A 14,072-nucleotide genomic window follows, 5' to 3' on the forward strand; every position below is an offset into this window, starting at 1 on the left:
AAGGTTACCTCGACAAAACCACAGAAAACAACGGTCTACATATCAAGGCTTGGGTTTGGTTTATCTTCCACTTCCATTTTGGGACTAGGGGGTTCGAACAAAGCTACCATAGCAGTAGGATTCGTGATATGCAGCGCGATACGCAAAGACCAATGAAAAATTGGGCCTGATGGAAAAAGGGGAAGCTTAATTTGGACAGAAAGAGAGAGAGCAGATAGTTCAAAACCGAGAATCAGAAGCCTGCTGTGCTTGCCTAATTGATATCACTTGGATTACCGCGGTAGGAGAATAGGAATAATGAAAAAAAAAATGAAAAAAAAAACAAGAAGAGAGGAAGAGAGGAAGAGAGGAAGAGAGAAGGGCTGGGTGGGGGGGAGAGGAGAAAGGGACCGTTCTTGGGATGGTTTGGTGCTTCCTGTTCCCCTGTGCCTGGGTGCCTGAGTGGGATTTGAGGTGTTGAGTTTGAGGGGGCGGTCGTTGTCTCGGATGTACAGTGGTGTTTGTTCAGTCCTTGGGCCAGGTGTACCTTGAGGACCAAAGGGGTGGGATGGTGTCACATGACCGAGTACAGGACATGGAAGTGGGTAGAGCGTGATCACCGGTTTCGGGATCGGGTTCGGAGGATTAGTTCAGTGTCGGGATCCTGGGCGCTAGATTGGAGGCATTAAGAAGCCGTTGGGAAGGTAGATAGGAGACAAGAGGGGGGTTTCTCTTTCTGGCTTCCTCCAGTTCCTAGTAAGGTGATCCCATGGTTGGCGGTGTGGTGTTCATCAATCCGTTACCGGGCAATTGAGCGGGACATGAGCATGCGCACGCGGGGTTGCTGCTGCTGCCACCTATGGCCCGGGCGAGGACATTGGCTGCGAGAGAGCTTATAGGTGTGGTAGCTGTGGCTGAGGCACCTCCTTCACGGGAGGAGAGGAGGCCGAATCGGAGGAAGACTTCGAAGGTGGTGACGAGGATGGAGACGCAGATGAGTACGATGATGATCCATGTTTGATCTGTGTTTTGGTTGTCACGGTTATTATCAGATCTCATACTTGGGAGACGTTTGTGTAAAGGGTGGGTTGGGAAGGTGTCGGCCTTACGGGAGGTTTTGTTGTCGGCGATCGAGTCGGAAAGAATCTCCGCCAGGTCAAGGAAGACTTTACAGCGCTCGTTCAGAACTTGAATCCGAGGCTTGATCTCGAGGTACTCGCGCACGGCAATATAGAGGGGGTACAGAGTCGGTTCGCTTTCCCAGAAGAAGTTGGGAACGTCGAGAACGTTGGATGCTGGTTTGGATTGTCAGTGCGTGAGACTTGAATGGAAGATTGGCTCAAGTGCGAACAAACGTACACAGGTTCACTTCCACGCGGCTTTTAAACAAACTGCCCAGAATGCGGAACACTTCCTCTCGTTTCATGCCAAGGTTGCCTGTCATGGCGAGTCGGCGGGGGACGTCCTTGGCCTCGGCCATCTGGCGAGCCATAACTTCTTCGAAGAAGCAGAGCTTGGTGCTTTGTGCGATACCATGACTGATGGCCAACTTGATCATGTGGTCGCCGCTGCGAAGAGTGATCATGTCGTTGTAAACGCGCGGGCGAGAGATCTCCGTCGAGTACTCGAAATGGAACTCCTCCGTCTCGAAATCTTCCTCCTGCAGGGGCAAAGTCGCCAACGGGATTGGAGACCCGGTCACGGACGAGGTTGCAAATGCCAAATCGGCGAGGAGATCCTTCTCCTGTTTTTCGGTGAAGTTCCAGAACACCACTACTCCGTAGCTAAACACGAACATCTCCGCGACATTATACGGCAGACGTGTGGCTGCTGGTGCCGCCACGGCCGTCGCGTCCGCTGGAGCTTGATGACCCGAGCCATCAACGTCACCCATGAAGGGTTGCGCCTCGGAGCCAGGCACGGAACGATGTTCCTCTTGTTCCTCCTGTTGCGGGTGGTGCTCTTCCTCATCCCCGTGTCGCTGCGCCTCACTGTGCTGCTGATGCGACGACCGGTGCTCATGGCGTCCGCCAACAACCGAATGCTCCTCCGCATCCACCAGATAATCCTCGTGATGATCCCGCAACTCATTGCGCTCGATCTCCTCATCCAGGATCGACTTCCCGCCCGGCTTCTTCACCATGGGGCTACTCCTCAACCTGTACCCATCCAGACCCGGCAACAGCGGCAGATGATACGCCGTGTACAAACAATCGTCATACAGCTTCGTGCGGCCGCCATGCCTCTCCTTCACAAACGAGGCCAAGGAGCTCATCTTGTACGCCTGCGCCGTGCAGTAGGCCGTCACCCGCGCCAGCTTCTCGGCGCGACGGGCCTTGGGCAAACGCTCCGCGTAGCTCTTGGCCTTCTCCGGCGCGACCTTGCGCTTGCGCAGCAACTCCTCGTCCGCCAGCAGCGGCGCGATATCGTTGTCCACGCCAAAGTCCGCGCCGTCCAGCCGCATCTTCTTCTGCGCGACGAGGGTCTGCCGCACCGCCTCGGGGTCCAGGTTCTTATCCCGGGCGACGCGCTGCACGAACTCCTCGTCCACGGCCTCCTCGTCCTCCTCCTCGCCTTCGTCCTCGTCGTCTTCCGGCAGCCTCCCGTCCGCTTCGGGGAGCAGGACGAGCTTCTCGCTGACCTTGGTGGTGCGGGGCGGGAGCCGCGGCTGGGCGGCCAGGCGTCGGATCGTCGCCGCCGCGGCACTGCCGCTGGCTGCGCCGATGCTGCCGCCGCTGGAGGAGCCCGCTCCGCCGGCCGCGGCCCCGATCAGTCCGCCGGCGGCTGATGCGATGCGGGAGCGGGGCCGCGTCCGGGCGCCCTGCGGCGTGTACCGTTGTTGCATGGAGGGCACGTCGGAGGTGTATTGGAGGACGTTGTCGACGGTGATGAAGCGGGTTGCGGGAGAGCGACGGCGGCGGGGTTGGGAGGATATTTGTTGATCGCGCGAGTCGGTTACCTAGTTCCAAGGGGAGCATACAGTGAGTATCAACGTGTAGGGAACTAGAAGTCCGGAAGAGAAGCGACAAGATCGGTGGCAACTTACCAGGACATGGGGGCTTCGTTGTCCCAGCCCTCGGCCTCTTGAGGGATTCATGATAATGGGTAATCTGAGGTATTAAGGACAGCTCCTGCAGAATAAAAGAGCCTTTCGTTCCAAGGAACCTGTGATACAGCAGTGACGGCAGTAGCTGTAATGATGCGCGAGCGATGCACTGGAATCTAAGCCGGGGATCCCAAGAATTGTTTAGAGACAACCGGCTAGCCGATCGGGAGGAGCGAGGTGAGGTTGAAGAACTATCCGCAACGCGCAGCTAAAGTCGGTCACTCTCGCCCGGAAGAGCCCCCACCACGAAATAGCAATCCAGAGCCAGATGATAGCCTTCAATTGTATTTCACGTCGCACTCGTTGATACCGTGAAAATAAAGCCTCGAAGATCGACGAACGATGGCTGAAATGGCGAGAGAGGTCTCAGCAAGCGCATGCTTTGCCCCGGGGAATAATTTCGTGGTTCAGTTCGGGTCGCCGATAAAGCACCAGCTTGAGGCTGCTGACCGCCTGCCGAAATGGACCAACAGATGACGTCGGTCCAGACGCCCGCCCGCCATACCAGACAGTAAGTAACAATACTGGTATTCAATACCAGAGAGACGGGAAAGATAACAGTACGGAAATTACAGAAATGATTGAGACAGCCACGTGCGCAGGGTGGGGGGCGGCTGTTCCCTGATCAGGATTAGCGGGGATTGTCCATCAATCATCAACAATCATCCAGGGTTGATCCGGGGTAAATCTAACTTACTCAGTAACTTTTCATTCAATTGAATTCCAGTCACAGTCCATGTACTGGACTCAGCAGATATGCATGTTTCGGTTTCGAGTAACACTTTGGACTGACTTGAAGATGCTGTGTAAGGTACAATACAAGTACCTGACCTAGGGTTGGGAGCACAAGACAGGAGAAAGAAGAGTTAGGAGATAAAAGAGGGGAGACGAATGGGGCGTCCCTGGAAACATTGCTCCGAAAACTAGTAACTCCCCTAGCAGGCTTTCTCTCCTCCCCTCTTTCTTTCTTTCTCTCTCCTTTCCTTTTCTCACTTGGAGTGGGGTTTAGATACTGCAGGGAACCCAGCCAGCACCATAACGTCAGCCACACATACACACACACACGAGGGGCAAAGTGGCTTGCGGCCCAGATTTAGCATCGTGCATGACCTGAAGTTCTCAATTCCCTCGTTACCTGAGTACAGTACAGTACTGTACACGAGAATTAAGGCAGGAAGAGCGGGATGTACCTCCGTCAGGCTGCCAGGCCAGGCATATTCATCCGATCCCTCCGATTGCTGCTGCGAATCCTCGCGGCCCACCTCCCCCCATTGACTTTGACTCGTTCACACCCCCTGGTTGGAAGGCATGGATGGAACTTAGAATTACAGAACAGAACTTACAGGGAGACTGCTAGGTAGGACCACTGGCGTATCAATCAATATTCTCATTGGTTTCCTATCTCGTTTAATTCTACCTCTCTTCCTCCCCCGAGGCTGCTGCAAGTTTGTCCTACGCAGGACCAACTCCTTGCAGCTGCCTTGCTTCCCGGCCGCCATGACAAGTCCGGCCGCCGAGTTCACATCATAGTATTAATAAATCATTCCTCTTACATGCACGGGCGCTACTCCCAAGAGACAGCGACTGCGTGATGTAGATATGCATATGAACAAGACAAAGGAAAAGAACGATAAATGAAAAACATTAAAACCATGCAAGGAAAAACATGAAACATCGCAGACGCCCCCGAAGCATTCTGGTGATCTGCTTCGTTATGCAATCAACATACAATGTCCAAAAAATCGGCAGCAATGACGATTGGCCACCCAAAACCCCGTGCTGTGAATGATCCGGGCCTTCTATCCAAGACAAAACGTAAGACATTGAGTCCACGGCGATATTCAATGCGCTGTCGTCAGTGTATCCCTTAACCGTCGGTCTTCGTCCCAGATTTCCTTCTTCATCCTTTGCAGCCGGACGTGTTGCTTCTGGAGGCGGTCTATGTCTACCTGAGACGGTTTCGCCTGCGACGCTAATGATTCGTGAAGCGCGTAATACTTGGCATAGTATTGTTTGAATTTCCGCGACTTCTCGTGTAGCTGCTGCATGAGCAGTTCACGACTAAGCGGCGGCGAAGCACTGCCAGTACTGCCACTGGATGTGCTTACTGCCCGTCGCCTCTTATGCTCCAAGTCGCCCGTAGTCCGGCCCTGGCCTGGCACATGGGATGAAGGCCGATCCAATTCCGCCTTGCGTTTTAATGGATTCGCAAGCTCAGACGGCTTGGCCACCCCATTCGGCTTGGTCACTTTTCGAATTGTGGGGGCCGCCGCTGCGAGAGGTCGGGTTGGCTTGGAGGTTTGAGTGATGAGCGGAGAAGAGGAAGAACTAGACGAATTATTCTGGCTTGATGAACGGCTGCGACTTGGGACATCAGAAGCATTCGTCGGGGGCGACGATCCAAGCGGCGACGGTTTCACGGGGGACTTTAAGGCAGGCGGCCGCGCGGAAGGGGGTCTCTTTGCAGCAGGAGGTTTGCTAGAAAGTTGAGGAGAAGATTCGGCTTTGAATATAGGGTCCGGCTGCTCCACCTTGGGTGTCGGCACGTGTGATGATTCCCTGTTCGAAACTGTTTCGACCGATTTGTTGGCAGGCTTTGTTTGTGGTTGAAGTTTGGTGGGCTCTGCCGGAGGCTTGTCTGCGGACGAGGCGTCAGGCATATCCGTGTCGTCTTCATCAGAATCGTGTACAAATTCCGCTGATTTGAACTTGGTATCCGGTTTTCCGGCGGGTTTCCGCTCAGCCTTCTTTGTCACGCGACCGGTCAATGTACTATTCGCTGCAGCCTTGACTTTGGGAGTCGAGCGCTTCAGCGGAGTATCCTTGTCACCAACCCGCTTCTTAGCCACGGTAGGCACAGACCTGGGAGCCGATGTAGGCTCCCCAGCTCTGGGGGTGAGGCCAGAAGCACTGCCTTTGTCGGTATCTTGGCCGGTTGTGTACCCGTCTTTGCCATTGTCATCGGATGGTTGCACTTGGATCCGTGGGGTCAGGGCCTTCTTGATGGGGCCTGTTCGCAAGTCCAGCCGCGAAAGGCACTTGCCCTTACCCCGTTCCTCTTTCGGCAAAAGCATCTGCCAGAGCTTGTCCGAGCGGGAGATCCGCATGCGATCGAATGCAGAGATAGCATTGTCAATTGCCTCCTGGCGGTCTTCCTGAGACGGGTACGGAAACCTCCAGACATCGAGATCTTTGTAGGACTTATCTCTAAGGTCGTACTTCTCCGGGTTGATTCGGTTCTCCAGGCCATATTTCCGGGCCAAGGTCTCGCAGTCTTCGAGGGAGGAACGGGTCTGGCGCGCCAGGAACTGGGCGGACACGGCGCGAATAGCCAGGAGGTGGATGAAGGGGACCTTGAGGGCTTCGAGGCGAATCCGGTCTTTATTCTGAGACAAAGGTGCAGAGGTGGGCGTGAGAGGGGTGAGGGGACCTCCCGGAGATCGAGCAACTCCCAGAGCTGGGCTCGACGACACCGACCGATTGGCAGCAGTGAGCAATCGATCTTTCTCCAGTTCCACTTTGCTGCGAGCCAGACGGGCGGCCTGTTTGCCGGTGCTCGACCGACTGTCCCCCGCCCGGAGAGCTCGTACATCATCACCAGCATTGATGAAGTGTGTTTTGCCCTTTCCCCTTTCGAAGGCATTCAAGCTTTGCTCGAGGTTGGCCAATGCCTGATCTGTGGCGGCGGTAGCCTCCTTGGCCTTCTGAACCTCCAAGCTATGACTCAAAACACCCGAGAAGTATAGGTTCTCTTTGTCAGCGGCATTGCTAGTGTAGAGCTCGGATCGGTGCGTTTCGAGACGGGAGTGGAACGAATGGGATTTGGTGCCGTAATGGAGGGACGGATGTTTTCCGAGGCGAAGCCGAGCTGTTTGGTCGTTGCGAAGGCTCTGAATAAGTTCGTCGAGGGTGCTCTGCGCGAGGTTCAATCGCATTATTTGGGGTGGTTTGGCTGCGGCATCGTTGCTGTGGTTGTCTCTCCGGAGAGACAACCCGGTCTCGGGAACCTCCAGGGCGGACATGAGGAGGCCGTAGGAGAAACAATGCGGGTCGAGGGAGAGACAAGAGACGTTCGACAGGACGAAAGGCGTCAGAACGAAGTTAACAGTGGGTAGTAGCTGAGAGTGTGAGCTCCTCTGGTCTTCAGAATCCGAAACAGAGGCGGATGGCAGCGTGGGTGCTGCAGGTCAGCGGCCGAATGCACGGGAAGGCGAAGCAAGACAATCCGCCATTGATCGAGCAACAAAGAGTGGGAAGAGGATTGGAGGAGTCTGCAGGCTATAGAGCAAACGGGAATGGGAGATTAGCAAGACCCATGGCAAGAAAGTTGGTCTTGTAGTAGCTGGGTATGTTTTTCGTAGAGAGCGTCACAAGTGGGAGGAAAGGAAGAGGGAGGGGGGGGGAGAGAAAGAGAAAGAAAGATGAGATGAGATGATGCCAAAGGAACGGGGATGCGAGTGTAAGGCGGCCTTGGAGCGGAGAGCGTAAAGAGAGCGTCAGGACCAGAACTAAGAAGTGGGGAGAAAGCGAAAGGCGGTATGGTATTGAAACCCATGGAAAACCAGGTATTGTACCTTTTATTTCCCTTTTCCTTTTTTCGTTTTATTACTATTTGGGCCAAGGATTGTAGAAAGAGATCCAAAGAGAGTGAAGGAGGGTGTGTCAAGGGCCCACTGAAGGAAGGTTAATGAAATCACCCGGTAAAGAACAATAGTCAGGAATTAATTAAGAGCTTTCAAGGGAAAAGAACCATTAATAATAATAGCACCTTTTTAGGGGGGGGGGAAGGGCAAGGAATTATTTCTTTTTTCTTCCTTTAAAAAAAGAACCACTACGGAGCAGTACACCAGACCAGTTGAGACTAGGAGAAGGTTAGGTACGAACTAAAGAGCATCAGCATAGGTGATTTAATAGGAGCACCAATTGAAAATTACCACTGCCATTGAACTTGGAGGGAATAATTGCCTAATGCCCACCAAATGATGTGGTACTACAATAGCATTCTACTCTCGCTACTTGAAACCCACACGACTTCCGCCACTCAAAACAAGTCTACCAAAATGGGCAGATTTATTGTTGTAAAGTCTCGGTGCATGCAAGATTCAAAGCAGCACCCGCAAGACAATCATCCCGGGAGACAAAAGAGGCGGAGAGAAGAAAAGGAAAAAGTGGGGAAAGATCTATCTCAACGCAAGGCGAAGATCCATAGGCTTTCATTCCTTTTACTATGGCATTCCCAAAAGGGCCTAAGAGGAGGAGATGGCGGAAAAGTCTAAGCCTGCCTCTGAAGTACTGTACAATAAAGAGTACTAGGTATTGAGACAGCCTCCCTCATCTTTCGAAGTGACATCCATTGACCAACCCGATTGTCCAAGCTGGAAGACAACAGCGCGGAACAATGACTGTTCGTCAAGATTGATGAATGGGAGGGGGGCCGCTGAAGGTTAGAGCAGCCACTAGTCAAGGCAATGTATGGAGTCGGGAAGTCCCCAGCCCTCGCCTTTCTCCAGATGGTCCCCAGAAGGAGTGAGCCTGGAGAACCGAGAGAAGAGCAGACTTCTCTTCTCGACCTCTAAATTCGACAGTGGTAGTCAAATCCTTGACGGGCGGAGAAGGGATGCGTGTTAAGGTACTCACTCCGTGGAAGTTAAGCTACGTAAAGCGGGTATCAGTGGCATACCGTATTGTGCATACCTCAAGACTGGACTTACTGGTAACTTACAGCCTGTAATCTTGTATTAGCAGTATTACCGTCCCGATCTGAATTCTGAATTGAATTCATGAAGGTCGGGTTCTGGAACAATTGATCCCTACCAACGATCAATCCGCAAGACAAGATGGATAGATCGCATTGGTTGATGGACTTTCTTCCAAGACGACAGTTTTTTTCTTCCTCTCCTTATTCTATCACTTCTCATGTTGCATCCTCCCATTGTGCGTGTGTGTGCATGACCTTGAAAAAAGCGCCCTGCTGAGCCTGTTTTTCCCCTTTCGCTCTCATGAAGCTCAGTCAGAAAGAATGTATGATCTCATCGCCCGGCGGTCGAGTGACTGATTTTTGAACCTTTCTTTTTTTGACGTTTTCCCAGGGCCTGAAAGCCTATCTTGGCGCACTGGAACCAAAAGAGTTTACAGAGTACTCTGTACGGAAATTGATTTACAGTACTTACCGTACCGGACGTGCTGTGACTCCGACTTGTACGACCCCAGACTGCGCCAACGCAAGTGGTGTGTGATGTGGTACCTGTACGGAATGAAACGGTGCTGCCGGGAATCAAGGTCCTGTGCCTTGACTACTTTGGGTCTCCGTTGCTAACTCAGCAGGAGACCAAGCGTGAGCGTGTGTGCGTGTGCCTATGCTTTTTCTACGCCATGGCCATGTCTCCTGCCATCCGGGCGCCCCCACTACCATCAGACAAGAATGATAGGTCTCCGGACACTCCAAGCCCACCTTTGCTGTCTGGCTGCCTGGGTTACCCATTGGATCATTGGATCATTGGATCCCCCGTCCTGGGAACCAAATGATCAAGAGCCTCCTCCTCCTCCTTGTTGTACAGCTGTATGGCCATCCATGGGCTTTGAATGTGAATGACAACGACGATAAATAAAGAAGGACCCGGAGAAGTTAAAAAGAATCCTGTACGAAAGTGGCGCGGGGCCAGATGCCGAAATCCAGATTCAGCGGTAGTATCGATTCCATGGGACCTCTTCTATGTCTTGGCACCGAGGGAAGGATGTTTGGCCAATGCATGTCATTGTATCCGGGAGCTATGTTTGGGTGACACGGGCTGAAGAACATTACTGTGTAGTGATAGAGAACAGAAAAGAGACGTCGATGTGGCGAGGAGGATCTTAACACACTGCCTGTGAGCCAGACAAAGGTAGGCAGGAGAGTAGCTCACAACCCAGCAGGAATGATGTTAAGCTGACGGTCACATTGAGAGCTACTGCTGCTGCTGCTGCTGCTGCTGCTGCTGCTGCTCCCTCCTATTCAGGGTATTTGTTTCAGAATTGAGGGTGGTTTGGATTTTCCATGGTCAATCGACGGACCATCACCCGTCGTCATCGGCAGCCATCCCATGATTGATTAATACCAGGTACCAACGCTGTCACAGGATCACATAACCTCATTTGAATCAGTGGTTCAGCGTAACGGTAGATCATCCGCCGACCAGCCTCGACCCTCTCCCACCCAAGCTTTTTTGGGTTTCGCCTCCCCCAAGAAAGTCAGAAAGGGACCCGAAAACACGCACAACATCTCACAGCCTCAACCAGGAAAGGAAGGAAGGAAGGATCGAGAATAAAACATGGTATGACTTCAGATCATGCAAAACAGGTGGGAATAGTGACAGAGAATAGCTTGATACGGAAGCACAGGTTGACTGCAGTGGTGTTGTTCGGACTTGAGATTAACTAGTTGACTGACTGGGGGTAAAACTGGAAAACCACACGAGTTTCCCCGTCGGGTTGAACAACCCGACCCGGGACCAAGTCACGGGTAGCAAGGTAGACCAGGTAGCTGAGTGATAGGTCCGACTTCATTTACTACTACTACTACTACTACTACTACTACTACTACTACTACTACTACTACTACTACTACTACTACTACTACTACTACTACTACTACTACTAAGTAGTTATATATTTTTACAATCGTTTGGTAGGGCAGATTGCAAGGATGGCAGGCATGGTTACAGCCAGTAGCGAGTAATGCCGCATTGATTGATCGGATGCAGCAGTCGCTAGATCGCGGAAGCAGACTGGTTGGTAGACGGCAAACTGCCCTGTTAAGATCCCAGTCAGTGCCAGTGCAGCATGTCGGCCGAGGCCTAACCGAAACAGACCTACCGGATGATCCTTCGTCTGCGAAGTGCTCTCCAGAGATCCATTGGATAAAGGCCTCCCTTCTTGTGCTGATGAGGGTTTTATCGGCAATACTGGCTCGGCTACTAATTAGCAATAGTAGTCAGACGAGGGGATCATGGTTGAGGCACGGCTGATCAAGACAAGAAAAGACGGAGTGTCAGATCGTAGGGAAACAACAAGAAGACCGCAAGAGTTTCATCAACGAAAGAACTATTGGCTCGCGTTTACCCAGAACCGGATGGGCCAGTCTCTGATCATTCCGGCTCAGTAATGAAGGGATGGAACCAAGGTTAGCCACTGCTAAACTGCTAGTCAGTCCGGAGAACGGATAGTTGACTGATGACGGTTGCCGCCTTCCTTCCTTCCCGATCTCGGCAGCAGACGATTGATACCTAGTGGATTGGTTGCAAAGCCATCTTATTGACTGTGCATCTATTCCCCAAAGCCGGGTTTGGCTGTTGATGGAGAAGCAATCAGATCCAGAAGTAGTAAATAGTTAGTAGTATTTGAACCCACTTTAAGTGTAAGGTGACTAAGGTCAGTACATAGAGGTGGGGAAAGAATGCGCACAGGGCACTCGGACCTCCAAACCCTTCGTGGTAAATCTGCCAACACCGGTACGGAGTAGACTAAACTTGTAAACGAACTGACGCGAAAGACCCCGCGTGGTAAGTACAGAGATACTTACAGTATGGTCCTGCAGGTGCGTTTTTCACATCAGCTCATAGTTAATGTTCGCACCTTGCTGGACAACTGGATCGTCCTAGAGCTGCGTGTCAATGATTGGCGAGGCGGTCCACGTGTAATATGCCTGCAATGCGAAGAAGGAGAGGGCAAAGAGAGCACTGCACCAGAGCAAGATGAATTTACTTGTAGTTCTCACTGTGGTAAGGGTGTTTTCCTGATGAAAGAAAGTGCCTAACGTTTGCCACTGCTGCTGAGAGAAGCGGCCACTGAGGGTAAGATGGGCCCTGCCGTGAGCCTTTTCGCCTTACGACTCGGGTTACCACGATGCGTAGCGCAGCAGGTAGACAGACACACTCGACACTATAACTTCCAGTCTTAGTGTTGCTGCGGTGGCTGAACTCAAGGTGCATTTACTTGCATTGTAGCTTTCTCTTTCCCTTTGCCTTGCCCATACCGATCATTCAGGGCCAGTGACGTAATCGAAGTAATCCAAGGTTGCCCTGCCAGAGATCGTGCCCTACTTGTCATGAGGGCGATATCAGTCGGCCTCACCGCGCGCCCGTCGCGGGTGTGGGCGCGCGCGTGTCCGGAACGGGAAAGGGCAGTACGTATCCATGATACTACTAAAACGTACAGCACTGATATCACTGGGGTCATCCAAATGCGCGTCGAGCCGACGAAATCGTTCTCCAGAAATTTGTTGTCCGGTCGGTCTTTTGATATGTGCTTGACTGCTGGGGGCCATGGATTTCTGACAGGAATGGAGCATGCGCCCTATCATCAACTGCCCAGCATGGTCCGGGTTAAGTATCCTAAGTACTAGCTAGGTACCGCACATTATGGATACATATCTATGCCATGTCCAGTGAAATGCGCCAATCAATCTGTTCCAGTGTCTTGCCTACTGAAACAGGTGAATTATTGCCTAGCAGTTCAACTGAGCCCAGCTCAAACGGGCAATGCGCGAAGCAATGATCCATTGACCTCGATGATGGACTGGCTAGCTGGCTGGTGGGCCTGATCGATGCGAGGGGAGGGATTTCCGGCCGATATCGACGAGAATCTTGTACGTGGTGACATGACAGTACATACAAGGTGTACGCAGTACAGGTAAGTTGGATTACTTTCCGTGTGTACAGTACTAGTGGTTTCTCCAAGTGTAATCAGTATCATACGGTAAGTAATGAGTGAGACGAGGTTCGACTCCGAATTAGGAGACGTACTGCCGGTGCCAACACATCTGAGGCTCTCTAAGGTATCTACAACTTTCTGATTGTACACACAGTACATGTGAACAATAGACAAGGTTTCACCTACCCAGAGGTCTATCATCCTCCCCGCCTTTCTTATAGAGTCTCTGCTTGTCATCGTCCTATTGAAGAACAATACAAAGTACAACAACCTGACTTATTCACTAGTAGGTAGTAACCTACCTAGTACTGTATAACCATCCCGCGTTAGTCGACCACTCACCCACCCCCTTTTCCCTCCCCTAACCTCGTACCTGAAGTTCTGCAGTTCGCAAAGGAGAGCCGGGAGCAAGCAGCTGAAACGTGCCTAGTCCTCACACCTCTACTCTTGAGAGACTCCCCTGTCTCATCATGTCTCCAGTATTCCGGGATGCGAAGACTCGAAGAACCACTTCTCCCCTCCTTTCCTCTTCTATGATCTCGAGGATCCGATCATCCCCTATCGCCGATCAGAGTTCCCGTAAACCCATGATCCACGATCTAGAAAAGATTAAAACAACACATTACTCTTGGGGATCTCAAACAAAAGTTGTCCTCCACACGGCCATCCTTCCTTGACCCTTTGTATTTTGACTTGCTTCCTGGGTTGTCGTCGTAGTAGGAGTAGTCAGCATACCTCGAACCCCAAACTCTATAAATAACCCTCCTTCCCAGCCGGGCGCGATCTCCGCGGAAAGTCCTATTCAGTCCTGTTGCCAGTGTAAAAAAGAAAACGTGAATAGCCACAGAATCACCCATGGCTGCTACATCATAGAGGATGTGGTGGGGTTCTTCTTACTTCCCATCTTGCACGCTTGATAATGCGGCATGACTAGACGTGATCGCGATCTTTTATTGGGGGTGAGAGGTCCAAGCCTCACAGGGGGGGAATGATCACCACCCCATGTTCAGCCTATCACCCGGAGATTCTAGTATATCTTTCATCTAGTTCCTACTGCGCTGTTTCTGCGCCTCGTTTCTACCTTAATCCGTCCAGCTACTAGTAAGCTGCTAACAACAGCCACATGTTAAGCTGGTCGGTAGTTAGGGACCGTACTAGAGAAAGCACTACAGTAGTTGTATTCCTTCAGGCAAGGCACGTCCCATTCTCCTCATCTTTTCCCTCGTCAGATTAGCGCAAGGACTCGATGAACCAACCAGGGGGGTGGTTATCTAAGTATACCTTAAGCACCCTCATGTCG

The 14,072-nt window shown here is 52.0% G+C and overlaps 3 protein-coding genes across 3 annotated transcripts; 1 reads left to right on the forward strand and 2 right to left on the reverse strand.

Moving 5' to 3' along the window:
• Positions 1-451: 451 nt before the first annotated feature.
• On the reverse strand, positions 452-3,225 carry BO86DRAFT_436928 (RMD1 family protein). Its single transcript, XM_025676035.1, has 4 exons — positions 3,026-3,225; positions 1,339-2,938; positions 1,089-1,274; positions 452-1,001 (listed from the first exon to the last, which is right to left on the reverse strand). Exons 1-4 carry the CDS (start codon positions 3,074-3,076, stop codon positions 733-735), a joined length of 2,106 nt encoding a protein of 701 aa, XP_025531567.1. The 5' UTR covers positions 3,077-3,225; the 3' UTR covers positions 452-732.
• Positions 3,226-4,801: 1,576 nt separating this feature from the next.
• BO86DRAFT_163949 (uncharacterized protein) lies at positions 4,802-7,247 on the reverse strand. Its single transcript, XM_025666441.1, has one exon. It carries the CDS (start codon positions 7,105-7,107, stop codon positions 4,927-4,929), a length of 2,181 nt encoding a protein of 726 aa, XP_025531568.1. The 5' UTR covers positions 7,108-7,247; the 3' UTR covers positions 4,802-4,926.
• A 5,418-nt stretch (positions 7,248-12,665) lies between these two features.
• BO86DRAFT_376008 (uncharacterized protein) lies at positions 12,666-13,309 on the forward strand (the record flags this gene model as incomplete). Its single annotated transcript, XM_025670509.1, has 5 exons — positions 12,666-12,707; positions 12,747-12,751; positions 12,781-12,817; positions 12,948-13,058; positions 13,160-13,309. 5 exons carry the CDS (start codon positions 12,666-12,668, stop codon positions 13,307-13,309), a joined length of 345 nt encoding a protein of 114 aa, XP_025531569.1.
• Positions 13,310-14,072: the final 763 nt, after the last annotated feature.

The sequence above is a fragment of the Aspergillus japonicus genome, assembly GCF_003184785.1.
Source record: "Aspergillus japonicus CBS 114.51 unplaced genomic scaffold BO86scaffold_5, whole genome shotgun sequence".
Taxonomy (NCBI): Eukaryota; Fungi; Ascomycota; class Eurotiomycetes; order Eurotiales; family Aspergillaceae; genus Aspergillus; species Aspergillus japonicus.

What these genes read in the sequence shown, in the direction of transcription:
- BO86DRAFT_436928 (XM_025676035.1), bottom strand. Translation starts at nt 3,076, where the DNA reads ATGAATCCCTCAAGAGGCCGAGGGCTGGGACAACGAAGCCCCCATGTC. An exon ending in AACGAAGCCCCCATGTCCTG is followed by an intron (nt 2,939 to 3,025) that starts GTAAGTTGCCAC and finishes CCTTGGAACTAG; the next exon opens with GTAACCGACTCGCGCGATCA. An exon ending in CCGCGTGGAAGTGAACCTGT is followed by an intron (nt 1,275 to 1,338) that starts GTACGTTTGTTC and finishes AATCCAAACCAG; the next exon opens with CATCCAACGTTCTCGACGTT.
- BO86DRAFT_163949 (XM_025666441.1), bottom strand. Translation starts at nt 7,107, where the DNA reads ATGTCCGCCCTGGAGGTTCCCGAGACCGGGTTGTCTCTCCGGAGAGAC.